Here is an 18614-nt window from a genome sequence, read left to right as displayed (position 1 = left end):
TGAAAATATCCCCCAGTCAAATCAATCCGAATTCTGAAACGGAATCTAATTAGAATCGTATACAAATTCCGTTTCAAACGCAACAACCGGTTCCGTGTTCGAACCGGTTGTTGCGTTTGAAACGGAATTTGTTTACGATTCTAATTAGATTCCGTTTCAGAGTTCGGATTGATTTGACTGGGCCATGGCTAATCCAAGGAACCAGAAGGTGGCAACAGAAATGTCCGTCAAAAAGAGGTGCTGCAAAAAAACTTTTTTGATCAAATGTTCAAACAAATCAGCAACAATTACAAGTTTAACAGTCAACTATACTTGAAAGTTAGTTTTGTTATTTGTTTTTGCAAAACCGAAACGAAAGTGCCAAAAATATTCGTAATTACCTTTTGCCTCTTGGTGGCGCTTTGTATTAGTATGTGTGTGGTCGATGTTTGCGGATGTGCACGCAGAACACAGAACAGTTAAAACTAGCGAAAATGCCTCACTTTCTCCTGATACAAGTCGCCATATTGAAATTACTTGAAAATTCATACCCGTGGTACTACCCAGTCAACTCAATCGGAATTAAATTCGAATCGTTTAAGTATTCCGTTTCAAACGCAACAACCGAACTGAATTCCGTTTCAGAATTCCGATTGAGTGGACTGAGCAGTAGGTTCAAGTAGGATTACACACTTTTGTGTAGTACATACCATACCAATCAGCATAGCGCACCAGGTACGCGTGCTGTAGCAAGAAGACGCTTCCATCTTTCTCGGTCTTGGGCTGCTACTCTCCAATTTCCCAGGTTACAGATCTTCCGGATGTCACCATTCACTTGATCTCCCCACCGTGCGCGCGGTTTCCCTGCTCTTCTGCCTGTTCCGCCAGCTGGTTCAGCGCGGTCAAAAAGCAGTCTGACAGGCTGGCTTTCGTCCATTCGGGCGACATGGCCGGCCCACCTGAGCCTCCCGATCTTCGCCTGGGTGGCGATGGTCGGTTCTTCAAGAAACGCGTGCAGTTCGTGGTTCATGCGTCTTCGCCACACTCCGTCAGACACCTGCACTCCACCGTAGATCGTTCGTAGCACCTTCCGTTCGAAAACTCCAAGGGCACGTTCGTCCTCCTGCCGCATCGTCCAGGTCTCGTGGCCATAGAGGACTACCGGTCTAATCAGTGTTTTGTACATCGTCAGCTTCGTGCGGCGTTGCACTCGATCCGATGTGAGGGTCTTCCGTAATCCGAAGTAGGCACGATTCCCAGCAAAAATACGAGTCCGGATCTCTTTGCTGGTGTCGTTGTCGGCGGTTACCAGCGATCCCAAGTACACGAACTCGCTCACCTCCTCCAACTCATCACCATCCACAGTTAGAGGGGTGAGGCTTGGGGGGCCGACATCCTTCGAACCCCTTCCTCTCATGTACTTCGTCTTCGTCGTATTCATGCCAAGTCCTACACGCCTTGCTTGTACCTTCAGTCGGGTGTAGACGTCCATCACCGTCTCCAGGTTTCTTGCCACAATGTCGATGTCATCGGCAAAAGCAAGCAACTGGTAGGACTTGTTCATAATCGTGCCACTCGTTTCGATGCTCGCCCTTCGAATGATGCCCTCAAGAACGATGTTGAACAGCGAACAGGATAAGCCATCACCTTGCCGCAGCCCTCGACGTGATCCAAAGGGTTCCGCTAAATCCCCCGAAACACGCACGTGACACATCACACCATCCAGGGTAGCCTTGATCAGTCGAGTCAGTTTAGCCGGAAACCCGTTCTCGTGCATAATCTGCCATAGCTGCTCGCGGTCGACTGTATCATAGGCCGCCTTGAAATCGATGAAGATGTGATGTGTGGGCACGTTGTACTCACGACATTTCTCGAGGATCTGTCGGAGACAAAATATTTGGTCCGTGGTGGCGCGCGCGCCAGTGAAGCCCGCTTGATAGGGCCCCACGAACCTTGTTGCATGGGGTGACAGCTGACGGCAGAGGATCTGGGAGAGGATTTTGTAGGCCGCGTTAATAAGCGTGATGCCGCGGTAGTTGCCGCAGTCCAGCTTATCGCCCTTTTTGTAGATCGGGCACACGACACCATCCATCCATTCCTCCGGTAGCTTCTCCTCCTCCCAGATCTTGGAGATCACGCAGTGAAGTAATCCTGGATATTTTCACAGTGTAATAAACGAGGCAGCTATACCACCACCCCAATCAAACCGTTCTCCGCTTGACGGGTTCATTCCGCTTCGAATTCCACTTCGAAAATTGTTTCGAAAATTTCTAAACAGTTTGTCTGATTGGGTTCCGCTTCGATTCCGTTTGAGCAATTCTTGCACAAGGGCGACACCTGCTGGTGTATTGTGGAACCTCGATGACATTTCGCCGCGTTTCGCCGAAGCGGTTTGTCTTTTATTGTGTGAGTGTGGCCTGCTGAAGCAAATGTCAAATTTGCTCAATCTGTTTTTTTTTTCTCGAGTGCCGACAACGTGTGCACGAGAAAGTTCGTTATGGACGCAGGTTTGAACTTAAATACTTTTGATTTTCTCCCTTTCTTTTGCAGAACCAAGCTAAGCCAGTTAGGAGGAAAGTTTTAACGACGTCACTCCGGAACATTTGCAGCACATTCTATCGGTGCGCACTTTGTGCGGCAGCTGGTGCCGGGACTTTCCGCGGGAGCGTATGCCGGTGGTTCTAGCGCCGCTGCTCAACCCGTAATGAACACTGCCTGAGGCAGTCTGGCGATGGAGATCGGCTACACGTTTACGGCCTCGCTCGAAGACTGCAAGAATCACCTGTTGAAGGTTGGTGGCCGGGAGATATCGGCGCAGGATGTGGTCAAGGTTATTTCGTCGATGTGCGTCAAGCACGCGTCGCTGGGTCGGTGGGTCCAAGTCGGAGAAACGCACCTGGAAGCCTGAGATCTTTGTGCAGGCACTGAAGGAAAGGGTTCCGAGCTTCAACTGGAATGATGGCTGTCTGGCGTTGGACCATCAGGAGTTCCTGATCAAGGACCGTCCCGGCCTGTCGCTTCTGCTGTCCATCGTCAAGATGGGTGTGCCTTCTCGACTGGGCTGGGATAGCACTTCCCGGGGAAATCGTTAATCAGCGGTGGACCAACGTCGAAGGTCAGTTGTCGTTGATCACGATGATCCTGAAGAACAGATCCGATCTGTACTCGTTTGCCGATTACATCTACACGAGCGTCTCCGTTGACCTGCTCAAGATTACACCCGAGAAGGACAACGAAGAAGTGGCTTCGTGGACGTTCCTTCACCAGGTGGACAACTCTGCCCGGACATTCTGTTAATGACACTGCTGCAAATCATCCCACCCGTCACGATGTCCCGCCAGGATTTGTTCATCACGTTGATTCCGATCTTCCTACTATACTATGTACTGGAGCGGCGGCGATACACACGAGCTGGGGACAGCTTTTATCGTGCTGGGCGAAATGGCGAAGCGCGTGATTGGGTGGTGGCCAGTCAACGACAGAATGTGCCGGTTGAGAATCAAGGGCCGATTCTTCAATCTGAGCATCATCAACGTGCACAACCCGCACATGGGAAGCGACGCCGATGACAAGGACGCTTTCTACGAGCTTCTTGACCGCGAGTACAGGAAGTGTCCAAAACACGATGTCAAGATTGTCATCGGCGATTTGAACGCTCAAGTTGGCCAGGAGGAGGAGTTTAGACCGGTTATTGGGAGGTACAGCGCCCACCAGCAGACGAACGAGAACGGCCTACGACTCATCGATTTCGCTACCTCCCGAAACATGGCCATTCGTAGTACCTTCTTCCAGCACACCCCCCTATACAAGTACACCTGGAGATCACCAAATGACACGGAGACGCAAATCGACCATGTTCTCATCGATGGTCGGCACTTCTCGGACATAATCGACGTCAGAACCTACCGTGGCGCGGACATCGACTCGGACCACTACCTGGTGGTGGCAAAGCTGCGCCAACGCCTGTCCGAGGTCAACAAGATCCGGTACCGTCGCCCGCAGCGGTATAATTTGGAGCGACTCAAGGACCATGAAGTCGCTACCTAGTACGCGTGGGAACTCGAAGCTGCGTTGCCTGACGAGGGTGAGCTTGCCGAAGCCCCTCTGGAGGCCTGCTGGAGCCATATGGAAGCAGCCATCAACGCAGCGGCATCGAGCGCCATCGGGTACGTGGACCGAGTTCGACGGAACGGCTGGTTCGACGAGGAATGTCAGGCGATTTGGGACGAGAAGAAAGCAGCGCGGGACAAGTGGCTGCTGCACAACACCCGTGGGAACAAGGAGTCGTACAAACAGTTGCGAAAACAGCAAACCCATCTCTTTCGGGACAAGAAGCGCCGCCTGGAAGAGTTGGAGTGCCAGGACATGGAACAGCTGTATCGCTCCAACGAAACGCGTAAGTTCTACAAGAAACTCAGTCAATCCCGGACTGGCTTCATGCCGCGAGCCGAAATGTGCCGGGATAAGGACGGAGGAATCTTGACGGACGAGCGTGAGGTGATCGAAAGGTGGAAGCAGCACTTCGACGAGCACCTGAACGGCCCAGAGGCGGAGTACCAAGGCGACGGGGGAATCGACGTCAGCGGTATGGTGGACGGCGAGGACGAGCCAGCACCCACGATGAGGGAAGTTAAGGATGCCATCAAGAAGCTGAAGAACAACAAAGCAGCGGGTAAGGATGGTATCGGTGCTGAACTCATCAAGATGGGCCCGGACAAGCTGGCGGCTTGTCTACACCGGCTGATAGTCAAGGTCTGGGACACAGAACAGCTACCGGAGGAGTGGAAAGAGGGAGTAATATGCCCGATCTACAAGAAGGGGGACAAGTTGGAATGTGAGAACTATCGAGCCATCACTATTCTCAACGCGGCCTACAAAGTGCTGTCTCAGATCATCTTCTGTCGTCTGTCGGAGCGAGCAAAGGATTTCGTTGGGACGTACCAAGCCGGTTTTGTGGAGGGGAAATCGACGACGGACCAAATCTTTTTGCTGCGCCAAATCCTCCAAAAATGTCGCGAGTACCAGATCCCGACGCACCACCTGTTTATCGATTTCAAAGCCGCGTACGACTCGGTCGATCGCGAAGAGCTATGAAAGATCATGTACGAGCACGGTTTTCCCGGGAAGCTGATCAGACTGGTGAAATCGACGATGGACGGGGCGCGGTGCAGCGTGAAGATTTCGGGAGCGATGTCCGACCCGATCGAATCGCGCAAGGGACTGCGACAAGGCGACGGTATCTCCGGCCTCTGTTTCAACATTGGGCTTGAAGGTGTTATGAGGCGGGCGGGCTTCAACATGCGGGGCACGATTATCAACCGATCCAGCCAGTTCATCTGCTATGCCGACGACATGGACATTGTCGGCAGAACGTTCGAGGAGGTGGCCAGGCGGTACACCGAATTGAAGCGGGAAGCGGATAAGGTTGGATTGAAGGTGAATGTTGCGAAGACGAAGTATCTGCTGGCAGGAGGAACCGAGTCCCTCAGGACTCGCATAGGACCGAGCGTGACGATCGACGGCGACGAGTTCGAGGTTGTGGAGGAGTTTGTGTACCTCGGATCGTTGGTTACGTCGGACAACAACTGCAGCAGAGAAATTCGGAGGCGCATCATCACCGGTAGTCGTGCCTACTACGGACTCCACAAGACCTTACGGTCTGGTCACCTTTCCCGGCGTACAAAGTGTACCATGTACGAAACGCTGATAAGACCCGTCGTCCTCTACGGGCACGAGACGTGGACGATGCTCGAGGAGGACCTGCAAGCACTTGAAGTTTTCGAGCGACGAGTGCTTAGGACGATCTTTGGCGGCGTGCGTGAGAACACTGTATGGAGGAGAAGGATGAACCACGAGCTGGCGCAACTCTACGGCAAGCCAAGTATTCGGAAGGTCGCCAAGGCTGGCCGAATTCGGTGGGCCGGACACGTCGCGAGAATGCCGGACGCGCTGGATGCGCGCCAACCGAACCAGACAATCAATCCGGTGAAGTTGGTGTTCAATTCGGAGCCGGTTGGAACGCGGCGGAGGGGGGCGCAACGTGCACGGTGGTTGAACCAAGTGGAGGAAGATCTGGAAAGTGTGGGAGTTCCGCAGCGGAATTGGAGAGTAGCAGCCCAGGACCGAGTCCAGTGGCAGCGCATCTGGAGACAGCTCATGACCCGGAGGTTGTACGAGCAGTAAAAGTAAAGTAAGTAAGATCTTCCTCGGAAATCAACTCTGGAACGATCCTTCACCATGCCTGGTACAACACCAGCTTCAACCCGTCGCTGCGGCACATCATTCTGCACCCGATGAGCAAATGGTATCTGAGAACGGCCAATCGCGGCTGTAGCGAATGCTGGACGTGGCGCAGGCGCCCCAACAGCAGCAACAACCTCCACCGGGAGTGCTGCGCCAGCATCGTGGCCTGGAAGCACCCTACACTGCTTCTGCGCTGGGACGACTGACGTTACGTCGGAGGCAGATCCAGAAGAAGAGGTGGGGCAAACTAAATCGTACAAAATCTGCGTTACAAATCTGCGAATTTGTACGTCCGGGGACCGCTCAGGGAATCTTCGTCAACTTCAAGCGCTTGCCAGAGTTCAACCAGGGAAAGCTACCGTTTGCCACCGCTCAGTTTGGCAACTCTTTCCAGAATGATATATCGTCGCGTTCTGGGCTGATACGGGTGCGTAAGTTCACGATGTGCAAGATAGAGCTCTCTTTTTAAAATGGTTCGCTTCTTAACTCCTGAAGTTCTCAATTTCTTAATGATACTTAACTTCTCAATTCTGATACTTTTAAATTTTAAGGTTCTTGACTTCTTAAATTTTAGCTACACACAAAAAAATATTACTGTAATGACAAAAGTAACTTACTCTCGAAAGAAAAGGTGGTCAAAATTTGCTACATTAAAAGTTTTTTTCTTGTTTTGAAAATGAAAACTTTTACTGCTACAGTTTTTGAAAATCGCATTGCTTACTGGATTAAAAGTTTTAACTTTTAATTCGACTATATAATTTCTTTCATTTTGTCGTTCTCGTGTAACCGTCGACGCCTAAGTCCAAAATGTAAACAAACGTTTAGGTGCAGGTGATTTCGGTGGTTAGTGAGTGGTGGTTCACGACGGCAATCAATGCCGAGCGCGGACACAGCCAGGACATAAACCACGACTTGGACGCGGAAACCTTCGAAGGAGGATGGTGCGAAAGCGGAACAAGTTTGGGGATTTAGGGGAAAGTTGGTTTTCAAAAGGATAAGGCCAGCTTACTGCAGGACCTGCAGCTGTTTCACGACCGGAATGGGTAAGAAAGAAGCTTGGGTGTTTGGTGGCGTTTGTGATTGATTTTGTTTGTTTTTGTAGGACGCCGTTTATGTGGTTGCCGAAGATCGGAGGTCGGGATGTGGATTTGCACCGGTTGTATTCCCGGGGTGGAACGCGGTGGGTAGACGAGATTGAAGTTGAAACAGATTTGCATCCGCTTTTTGAACAAGTACCAGTTAACTTTAATGGTGAGGAGAAGGATCCGACGGAAGAGGAAAACGACGAGAAGCGGCATAATCGGAGGTGGTCAGTGCGGATGTTGCATTCGGTGCCGGCGGTTTCTCGTTACGGGGCATGTTTAATGAGTATTACCTAAACATCCGGAAGAACAGTTTGCACCGGTTCTGGAAGGACCGTCTGTACGAAAGCCGCAGGTCCTGGAACTGTCGTAATCGGATTACTTCCAGAGATTGGAGCGAGATCCGACGAACCTGATAAAGAACATCTACCTGGAATACCGAAGAAGTCACCGGTGAGTATTGAGAATGTGTTCAGTGTCTAGCCAATTTCATTTACTTTCAAACTCTTTCAGCAACTTCCACCCGCAAACGCTCATCTCGCGATGGCGCGGCTTCTTCCGGATGAACTTTGACGGCGAGTTTGCAACATCTGGGAGGACGAAGTGATCGGGAACTATCCTTTCAGGCCGAGTTTCAGGTGCTTCACTTCCCAGCCGGAAAACGTCGACTTCCCTTCCCGAATCAACAACCAATGGCCAATTCATCCAAGCCTGTCCAGATGATGTCCTTCAACGAGACCACCCTGTTCTCTACATCGCTGTCGAGCTCCAAAATGAAAGGCGCGATGTTGCCGAAACGTCCATCCGTAGGGGTCTTCGGACGCGGAAGTTAGCTAACCATAAGCAGATGCGTTAAATACAACAATAAAACGAAAACATACTGTTTTAATATTAAAATATTGAAAAAAAATCCATCACATTTTTCGAAAATCATCACTGTAATGTTAAGTGTTTTTTATTCTTGCGATTTAAAGTTTTTTCTTATATGATAAGTAAAAGACTTTTACCGATACAACGATTTTGTTCCAGAAATGCATGGTAGTATCAAAAACTTTCCAACTTTTAAATTGAAAAGTTTGAACTTTCTACGAATATTCACCAACGCGAACTTTTAATCCAACGAACGATCTTTTTAAATTTAGAGTATTTTTTCTTTGTGTGTAGCTTACTCTCTTGGGTGATTGAATGGGATTTTTTAAATTTTGAAATAGAAAATCTCTTATTTCTTGAATTGTTTATTTATTTATTTTTGTTGTTATTATTTTCTTAATTGCCTAACTTTATTTTTTTTATATATATATTTTTGACTTCTAAATTTCTGAATTTCCTAAGTTCTTAATTTTTTATTATGTAATTTTTAGTAACATCTGGAATTCTTAAATCCTGCTTTTTTATCTTTCATTCTTTTATTCTATTATTCTTTAATTATAAAATTCCTAAATTGTAGAATCCTCAAGTTCTTAAATTCAGCTGTTAAATTATTCAATTTTAAAATTCTTGAATTTTTAAATACAGGAATACCTGAACTTCAAAAATTTCTATAATTTAAAATTCTAGAATTCAGAAATCCTAATAATTTTAATTTCATAACTTCGTTATTTTTTAAATTGTAACTTTTTCAGATTTTTCAATTTTAAGACTCTACTCTTCTCAACATCTTAAATTCTTAAAGCCCGGAAATTTTTAAAGTCTTATCTTCTTAAATTCCATAATGTGTAACTGTGTCTTTTAACAAGAAAAACTTTAGGATTTTCTTAATTTTAACTTCAGGAGATCTTAACATCTTAAATGCCTAAATTTTATATTCTGAAGTTGTATAATTTTTAAATTCTAGAAATCTAAAACATTAAAAATTCTTAACTTCAAAATTTACAAATTAATAAAATTTAAACTCATAGCTTCTTAAATATTCAACTTCTTGAATTCATAACTTCTCAATTCTTAATTTTGAATTCTAAAAAAAAATTCTTCACATCTTCACTTGTATTTTTTTTTTATTCTTAGCTTCTAAAGTTTTAAAGTTCTCTCCTTTTTTAAATTTTTAGCTTTGATTTTTTTAGAATGAAGAAATTCTTTGATTTCTTAAATTCTAAAACTTTTAATTTCTTGACTTCTGAACTTCTTAAATAACTATTTTTTTATATTCTAAACTTCCTATATTCTTACCACAGAGTAATCCAGAGTGAACACTTGCATCTAATTTTTATTTACGTGTTAAATTGCTACATTCTGCAATTTAAATATTATATAATTCATAAATATTGATATTCTTCTTCTTATTTTCTTATTTGTAAAAATTCTGAAATGGTTAAATTTTTAACTTTATGTTTCTTAGATTTTAGATTTTTATATTATTTAAAAAAATATAAAGATCTAAGGTTTTTCCTCTAAATTTATTTCCCCTAAATGAGCACCCAGCTAGCAAAATCTAAGCGTAGCAATATGTACCCTCCCTGCAAAGGCCTATATTATTCTAAAAATAATTAGATTATTTTAATAGATGAAACTAAATAATTCATAAATTGATTTTAAAAGACTAATTCATAAATTGATTTTATAAGACTTTTAGATTTTTCAGTCCCTTGGTTTATTTTGGTATTTTGAGTTGTGTGCGTGCGTCGCGCGTTGTTATTGCACTTCGATAGAGCTCCGCGAAAGTGACCCAAGAACCACCGATTTTCCGTTCCGTCGTGGCCGAAAGTGTGATTAATCATCGCCGAAGTGCGTCGCGAACCGGCATCGTGTGTTATAATTGGCCCGCAGTCGATGGCCTGGCAATAAAAGTGAATTTAGTTTTGCCGTCCATCGTCGTCGTCGCGGGATAAACAGGCAGAACAAAGGGCGAAGTGTGGTCTAGCAACAAGACCAGTGGCAGTGCTATTGTGTCGACTGCGTATACGCACACTTGTCGAAACCGCGCGCGGTGTGCCGAGAGTGCGATTTTTGAAAAAAGGAAACGGGCAAAAAGTTTAAAACTTTTTTGTAAAAAAATAATTAATTAAATTTTAATATTGTGAAACATTGTGCGAGTAGTGAAACGCATTTACACACACAGAAGACGTCCTCTTCCGGGTATGAAGACCGTTAGGCTTCGAGATAAAAGCCCCGTTACGGTGTCGTGAGAAAACCGGGGCTAGGTCTCGGTAGCCCTTAGGTGGTTCTCCACCCCGAGACTAGGTAGCGCAGCCTGATAAGGCTGCCTACCGAAAACGAGGATCGCGAATGGCAAGAAGATTGGATATCCGGAACAAACGGCAGAAGCCCATTGAAAAGCAGATCACCGATTGGCGACTCGGTTCTTGGAACTGCAGGTCCCTAAACTTTCTGGGTTTCGAACTCGCTTTGACGAATGAGTTGCAACCTCGCAACTTCGATGTTGTGGCACTGCAGGAGGTGTCCTTGGAGGAGAAGCAGGTGCTGGACTGGCCAGGTCAGCAGACCAATTCCAGATTCTTTCTGAGCGGCGGCACGGACAAGAAGCTGGGTACCGGCTTTATCGTGAGGGGCAAGATGCAGGATCGCGTGTTCGGCTTCACGGCGATCAGCGAGCGGATGTGCAAGTTAAGAATAAGAGGCCGGTTCTTTAACTATAGCATTATCAACGTGCACTGCCCCCACGAAGAAAGACTCGATGACGAAAAGGAAACATTTTACGCGAAGCTGGAGGAGGAGTACGACAGCTGTCCGCGTCAAGATGTGAAAATCGTCATTGGGGACATGAACGCTCGGTTCGGCAGAGAGGAAATGTTTCGACCAACTATAGGCCCGGAAAGCCTACACATGGTCACGAACGACAACGGCCAACGCTGCATCGACTTCGCAGCCTCTCGTGGAATGGTGGTTAGAAGCACTTACTTTCCACGCAAGGACATCCATAAAGCCACCTGGACATCACCTGATCAACGGACGAAAACGCAAATCGACCACGTTCTGATCGACGGCCGATTCTTCTCGGACGTAACAAACGTGCGCACCATTCGCGGTGCGAATATTGACTCGGACCACTACCTAGTTGGAGTTGACATGCGCTCAAAGCTGTCGACGGTGTTCAACCAACGCCGAAGCCGGCGGGCCCCTCCGTTCAACACCGCGTGTCTGCAGAACGGAGATGTGGCCCACAGTTACGCGCAGCAGCTTGAAGCGAATCTGCCAGGTGAGGAGGAACTTGGCGCAGCCTCGCTCGAAGATGGTTGGAGTCGCATACGCTCAGCCATCGGCAGTGCAGCGGAAGCCACACTGGGTAGTGCGATCCGAGTCAGTCGAAACGATTGGTACGACGACGAGTGCCAGCGGATTACCGCCGAGAAGAAGGCAGCCTACGACAGGAAGCTGCACAAGGCGACGAGAGGGATCGTGGAACGATACAGGCAGGCTCGGAATCGGCAGGTCGCGGTCTTCAAGCTTAAGAAGCGCCAGCAAGAAGACCGAGATTGCGCGGAAATGGAGCAGCTATTCCGAGCTAACGAAACGCGGAAGTTTTACGAGAAGGTGAACCGGTCCCGCAAAGGCTTCGTGCCGCGAGCCGACGTGTGCAGGGACAACGAGGGGAACCTGATCGTAAGCAAGAGCGAGGTGTTGGACAGGTGGAAGCAGTACTTCAACGAGCACCTCAACGGCGATGAAGCGGACGGAGACGGCGTAGGAGTCAACCTTGGAGCGCCCGCAGCTGATGAACAGTTCCCAGTGCCTGATCTGGAGACGGTGAAGAGGGAGATCAGGAAGCTGAAGAACAACAGAGCTGCCGGCAAGGATCGGTTACCCGGTGAGCTCTTCAAATATGGAGGAGAGAAACTGGCGAGGGCGCTTCACTGCGTGATCTCCAAGATCTGGGAGGAGGAGAAGCTACCGGAGGAATGGATGGATGGTGTCGTGTGCCCTATCTACAAAAAGGGCGATAAGCTGGACTGCGGCAACTACCGCGGCATTACGCTTATCAACGCGGCCTACAAAATCCTCTCCCAGATCCTCTGCCGTCAGCTGTCACCCCATGCAAGGAGGTTCGTGGGGCCCTACCAAGCGGGCTTCACTGGCGCGCGCGCCACCACGGACCAAATATTTTGTCTCCGACAGATCCTCGAGAAATGTCGTGAGTACAACGTGCCCACACATCACATCTTCATCGATTTCAAGGCGGCCTATGATACAGTCGACCGCGAGCAGCTATGGCAGATTATGCACGATGTTACATGAGCGTTGCGAATTCTGATATAAGTAGCTTTATTTTGAAATTTTGTGTTCCAAATGGGTAGAATAAGAATAAGCGTGCAAAAGAAGCACAGCGCTAGCGAAAAAGGAGATCCACAGTCCCGCTTGAAAGCTCGATGCCAGCAGCAAAATATCTTGCGCTCGATCATCACCGCCTACTTCGATGCTATTTCCGGAAAGAAATAAGAAGAAAGAGGGGAGAAGACGCGGCTCGATCGCAGGGCGATCGACAGCGAGAGTTAGTTGCCTGCGAGTCCCAAGCAAAGGTGCACGTCCGTGCTGTGAGCACAACAAAGTTCGGCGAGCGACGCGTGTGCATGAGGGCGGCGTCCACTGAGATCGAGAACCACCGACCGCGCACACATCCCGGAACGGTTGCGAAACAGCTTGGCCCGAAATCAAGTCGACGCCGCCGCAGAACAAATCCGCAAGCACCGGAGCCGACTGCTGGCACTAGGACCGGAGGTGTAGGGTGTTGTCAGCGGTAAACAATCCGGGCTTACCGACAAGCGAGCAGTAATAACACGTTCGTCTTTCCCTAGAGCGGCTTGATCGGACACGGCAGGAAGAGACCAAAGGCGGGTATCAAGCCGATCATCCAGCACGAGTTCGCGGAAAACACCAACTAGCGACGAAATCGGCAAAGTAGGACGAACCACGAGCGAACGCATCCACCGCAACTGATCGCCAATCGAGTAAGAGACCATAAGTTGAACTCGAACACCGTACTAACGAGATTTCGCATTTAGGAACGGCTCGGCGCCCCAAGGCACGAACGGGAGGACGACAAGTGGGCCCGACAGCTTGAGGACGCACAGAACGGGACGTACGATCAATCAGGCACGGAGGGCGGTCAGCCTGATCAGCCTGTCGTCGAGTAAGTGAACTCACAGCACGCCGTAATACTGCTCTAACGCCACATTCTTCAACAGCGAGCCAGTCTCAAGAAAGCACCGGCAAGACGAGCACAAACCGAGGACGCAAACAAGTCCTGATTCTGCCGGTAAGAAACCAAAGAAGATCGCATGGTGACGAATCTCACACATGTCCATTTCCCAGACGAGCGACTTCGAGGCGGCCGAGCAGGCCGAGCGCGAAAGAAAACAAAACAACGCCCCCAAATCAGATCGGGGTAAGTTGGAGCAAAAACAAACCACAACAAGAGGTAACGTGCTGATGTGTGTCTTTCTGCAGGGCGTTTTTGGGACACTTGAGTCATTGGAGTTTCGGCGCTCTGGGTTGGACGTGCGGAAGGCCGGCAGTCCGGAGAGGAGCTTTCGGTTCGCGAGGCACGCGTGGGGACGCGGCGGGAAAGCGTCGGAGATCAGACGCCGGCGCATTGGAGAGGAGGCACGCGCATCGCAACGGCTCGTCGGTCAACAGCCCACCCGCCAGGGTTGTCGTAAGGCGTGTTACGTCACGCGCGCACGATGAGCAGGCAGCGCGTCGAGCTGAGCGAGGACTGTGCAAAGAAGAAGTGATGGGCCCATCGCGTGTGTGAGTAGTGCACTAGTAATAAGAAGATGAATAGAAAGAGGTTGGCGTAGGTTTTAGGCTTCAGAGACCAAGAGGCAGATCTAGAACGATGAATCGAAGCATGTAATCGCGCGAATAAATTTGGCACTACATTCAGAATTCGCTGTATTTGTTATTTGTGGTTGGCTAGTCGGGACACTGGGCTATTTCGCTACCCGGTGCACCCCAATTATCAACACTGGCGCCCAACTAAACGAACCTTTTGGCATTTTGGTTCGGAATTTGGAGATTTGCATAAATTGTGGCACGCAAATCGTTTTTCTTTTTGGCATTTTGGCGCAACATTACTTCAATTTTGGCTCATCATTTAAAATTTAAGATGGATCCGTCGTACCTTACCGATGAGGAAATACAATATGAACTGGGAATAAGACATGTACTACATTTGTGCACGCTACCTCGCCGCGTTAGAGTAGCGCGTTTGAGGGCCATAATCCAACAAGATGAGGCTCGAGGAATCGTCCCTGAAACTGCGACACACTTTTTGTCCCCAGAAGACGATCTGAGGCAATGTCACAAAAACCTCACCGAACTCGTGACGTGGATAGAAAAGGCTATCGAATCGAAAAACGTAACCTATCTGGTCCAGGCTAGGGCGCGTCTTCTTCACTATCGCGATCGCTTAGCAATCTTGCTGACAACGGAGAGACTGGCAGAGGATCACGCAGTTTGCTCAATGGTCGTTCAATTCTGCATCGAGGACATTGATGACACGTTGGGTAAGGCGAAGAAACGTTCAGAGATCAACACTAGCGGAGAAGATAACTCGGGTGCAGCGGACGGACAGAACAACGGGACGGCTCACGTCAACCCGGATCAAACAGAAAGGCGAGACGAAGTGGGAACGGACGGTAACCCGCCGGGCCCAAGTAGCAACTTCCTATCATCGACGCAATCGTCGACCAACCAATCGGGAAACCGAGGCTTCAACATGGCGTGGAACAATCTGTTGAACCAAAACACCACACCCAGAAATCCAGAACCATCGCGACAACCAGATAACCTGGGAAACGATAACGGAGATTTGCTAAACATTTCAGAACGCCTTCCGGGTTACAACGAACACCAGAATGGAGGACAAGGGACTGTAAACAACAATAGACATGGAACGGGAATAAGCACTGGTCAAAGCCATCTTGGAGGGCAGCCGAACCATGGTCTAGGACAGCCACTAAACAGCCACCAAACTGGACTGCAAAGCGGCCAAGGCGCCGGTTTTCTGGGAAATCTAGCTGATGGTTTGCTCGGAGGTCAAGGACCCGGATTTTCCGGAGGTCTTTCACTGGGACGGAACGGAGCTCAAGCGGGTTCATACGGTGGTCGCGCAACTGGATTCCATGCAGGTCTAGCAGCTGGTTTCTACGGAGGCCGGACAGCTGGACTCTCCAATGGTCAATCAACCGGTTCCTACGGAGGTCAAACAACTGGAACAGGCGGCGCAAACGGAAGCCAATCGACAGGGCTTTCTGGAAGACCAACGACGGGACAGGACGGAGGACAAGCAGATAGCTTTAGAGGAGGTGCTGGAGCAGGGCTTAACAACAATCAAGGCGGTGATCCGGGCGCTGGTCAAGCATCAGGTGCAAACGGAGATCAAGAAAGGGTGAACGAACGAAACTATCGCTGGAGGGACGAATTGTTGAACTGGATGAGAATGAACGAACAACAACGACAACAGCAAATGCAATACGAACAGCACCAACAACAACAGTACCAGCAGCAACAGTTTCAACAACAACAGTACCAGCAGCAGCAGTATCAACAACAACAGCGTTGGCAGTTCGAAGAGAGACCCTACAAAGCGATTCACAACTGGCCGTTTCGCTACAAAGGAGAAAAGGACGCGACGTCACTCAACACGTTTCTCCATCGGGTTGAAATATTTGCACTTTCAGAGGAAATACCAGAAGGCTTGCTTTTGAAAAACATCAAACATCTGCTGCAGGACGATGCGCTAACTTGGTATGGGAACGCATACTTAAGTGGCGATCTTTTCTCGTGGGAGGCATTCAAAATCTTGATCAGGCGAGAGTTCCTTCCGGCTAGTCACGCGTTTGCCATCAGGGTAGAAGCATACCATCGCTTACAAGGAGAGAGTGAGTCTTTCAGCAAGTTCTTCCAAGACATCTCAACGCTGTTCCAGAACTCCCAACCGCCGATGAGTGAAACAGAGATGATGTTCATCTTAAAGAAAAACATGAACGACATCTACGCGCCGATTGCAGCGGCCAATCGAATGGCAAGCATGGACATGCTGGTGCAAGCCTGCAAGGAGTTCGATGAGCTCAAGAAGATGCAGGATGGTCAAAGACGTGTAGTCTTACCTCGGAGTGCACTGCTAGAGCCAACGCTGAGCACGCCACAGTCGACACAGCGCGGTTCCCGATTCCACAATCAATCTCAGCGATTCGGTCGCGTAAATGTGGTAGAAACTGAAGAACGACAACAACCAGATCGAATGACAAGAGTCGATCCCAGCCAGCAAGACCAGCGGTGCCAAGAAGAGGACGTCGAAGAAGACGAACGAATCAAATTACTAACCGAGCAGGTTAACGCGCTAAGGATGCGATTCGACAAGAAGGAATTTCGAGCTTACCAAACAAACAACGGACAACATCAGCAACCACAACAGCAGCAACATCAACAACAACAGCAGAACCCTCACTACCAAGATCAGCAGCAAGCGGCAAGGTCATCAACAGAGAACCGAGCGTCACAGGTAGCGATTTGCTGGAACTGTGATGCAGAAGGACACAGATTCATGGACTGCGACAAGCAGCAAGTCATGATGTTCTGTTATCGCTGTGGTAGGAAAGGGTACTCGCTAAGGAACTGTCCCGACTGTTTACAAGAGTCGGAAAACAGTCCAGCGGGGAACCAACAGCAGAGGGGAATGGATCTCCGCTAGCATGCAGCAACCCCTCCGACATCCCCAACATCAGCAACCTTAATTCGATCATAGTCAACTCAAAAGAGGACAACAGGCCGCATGCGATAATAAGTGTGCTCGGCAAGAAACTAAAGGCGCTGCTAGACAGCGGGGCCAACTGCTCGCTCTTAGGCGGAAGCTCCGTCGATCTCGTCGAACATCTAGGTCTGCGTAAAGGAACAGTAGAAGGAGGAATCAAAACTGCTGACGGGACGCCACACACAATCAAGAACTACGTGAGATTACCGATTGTCTACAACAACCGAAACGACACACTGCCGATGCTTCTCGTGCCCAGTCTTCCAGATTGCGTCATTCTAGGGATGAACTTTTGGGAGAAGTTTGGTGTAAAAGCGGTGTGCTGCTCGTTGGAAGATTCGTTACAGTTTAAGGAACCGCAAGGGGCAACCAAACCGCTAACACGGGAGCAGATAACCCGGCTGGAGAAGACGATTGCAAACTACCCAAAAGCAGAAAGAGGAAAACTAGGCAGAACACAACTATACGAGCACCGAATAGACGTGGGCAACGCACCAGCCAAAAAGCAGAGACATTACCCGATGTCCCACTACGTCCTACAGGAAGTTAACAAGGAGATTGACCGCATGCTCGAGCTAGATGTAATCGAAGAAGCCAAATTTTCGCCCTGGAACAACCCGCTCGTGGCAGTCAAGAAGAAGACCGGCCAATATCGCGTCTGCTTGGACGCTCGACATCTGAACTCGATCATGGTCAACGAGGGCTTCCCGATCCCGCAGATTGCATCTATAATGAACAACCTCAGTGGGTGTGAGTTCATCTCGTCAATAGATCTAAAGGACGCTTTCTGGCAGCTGCCGCTCCAAGAGGATTCCAGGCCGCTGACGGCCTTCACCGTGCCATCCAGGGGTCATTTCCAATTCAAAGTGGTGCCTTTTGGTCTGTGTACAGCGAGTCAGGCGCTGGCGAGACTGATGACCCATCTGTTCGCAGACCTGGAACCACACGTATTCCACTACCTCGATGACGTCGTTATCTGTTCAAGGACATTTGAGGAGCACATGGACCTGCTGGAAGAAGTTTCAAAGCGGTTACGCGAAGCCAACTTTACCATATCCGAGGAAAAGTCTCAGTTCTGTAGGAGGGAGATAAAGTACTTGGGATATGTGTTAAATGAGCAAGGATGGACGGTTGACGAAGAGAAGATCAACTGCATCGTGCAGTTTCCGGTGCCGACGTGCAGGAAGGATGTTCAACGGTTTCTGGGTGTTTGCAACTGGTACCGTCGCTTTATTGCGGACTTCTCGCGTCTGGCCGTTCCGCTCACGGAACTTACCAAAGCCAAAGTCAAATTCAAATGGACGCCACAAGCAGAAGAATCTTTCCTCAAGCTCAAAGCGGCGCTGGTATCCGCGCCAGTTCTTGCAATGCCAGACTACAGCAAGCCATTCTCGGTAGCCTGCGACGCGAGTGACGTAGCAATTGGAGCAGTTTTGACCCAGGAGGTGAACGGCGAAGAGCACCCAATCTGTTATTTCTCACAAAAGCTGTCGTCATCGGAACGGAAGTATTCGGTGACCGAGCGAGAGTGCTTGGCCGTCATCAGAGCGATCGAGAAGTTTCGCGGGTACATTGAGGGAGTACGGTTCACTGTACACTGC

The 18614-nt window shown here is 49.1% G+C and overlaps 1 protein-coding gene across 1 annotated transcript; it reads left to right on the top strand.

Moving 5' to 3' along the window:
• Positions 1-10526: 10526 nt before the first annotated feature.
• LOC119766195 lies at positions 10527-11149 on the top strand. The gene is made up of 2 exons (XM_038250625.1): positions 10527-11032; positions 11128-11149. Exons 1-2 carry the CDS (start codon positions 10527-10529, stop codon positions 11147-11149), a joined length of 528 nt encoding a protein of 175 aa, XP_038106553.1.
• Positions 11150-18614: the final 7465 nt, after the last annotated feature.

The sequence above is a fragment of the Culex quinquefasciatus genome, chromosome 2 (genome assembly GCF_015732765.1).
Source record: "Culex quinquefasciatus strain JHB chromosome 2, VPISU_Cqui_1.0_pri_paternal, whole genome shotgun sequence".
Classification (NCBI taxonomy): domain Eukaryota; kingdom Metazoa; phylum Arthropoda; class Insecta; order Diptera; family Culicidae; genus Culex; species Culex quinquefasciatus.
The sequence above is the reverse complement of the archived record's forward strand: the minus strand, read 5'-3'. Positions and strand labels throughout refer to the sequence as shown.

What these genes read in the sequence shown, in the direction of transcription:
- LOC119766195 (XM_038250625.1), top strand. Translation starts at nt 10,527, where the DNA reads ATGGCAAGAAGATTGGATATCCGGAACAAACGGCAGAAGCCCATTGAA. An exon ending in ATTGGGGACATGAACGCTCG is followed by an intron (nt 11,033 to 11,127) that starts GTTCGGCAGAGA and finishes TCGACTTCGCAG; the next exon opens with CCTCTCGTGGAATGGTGGTT.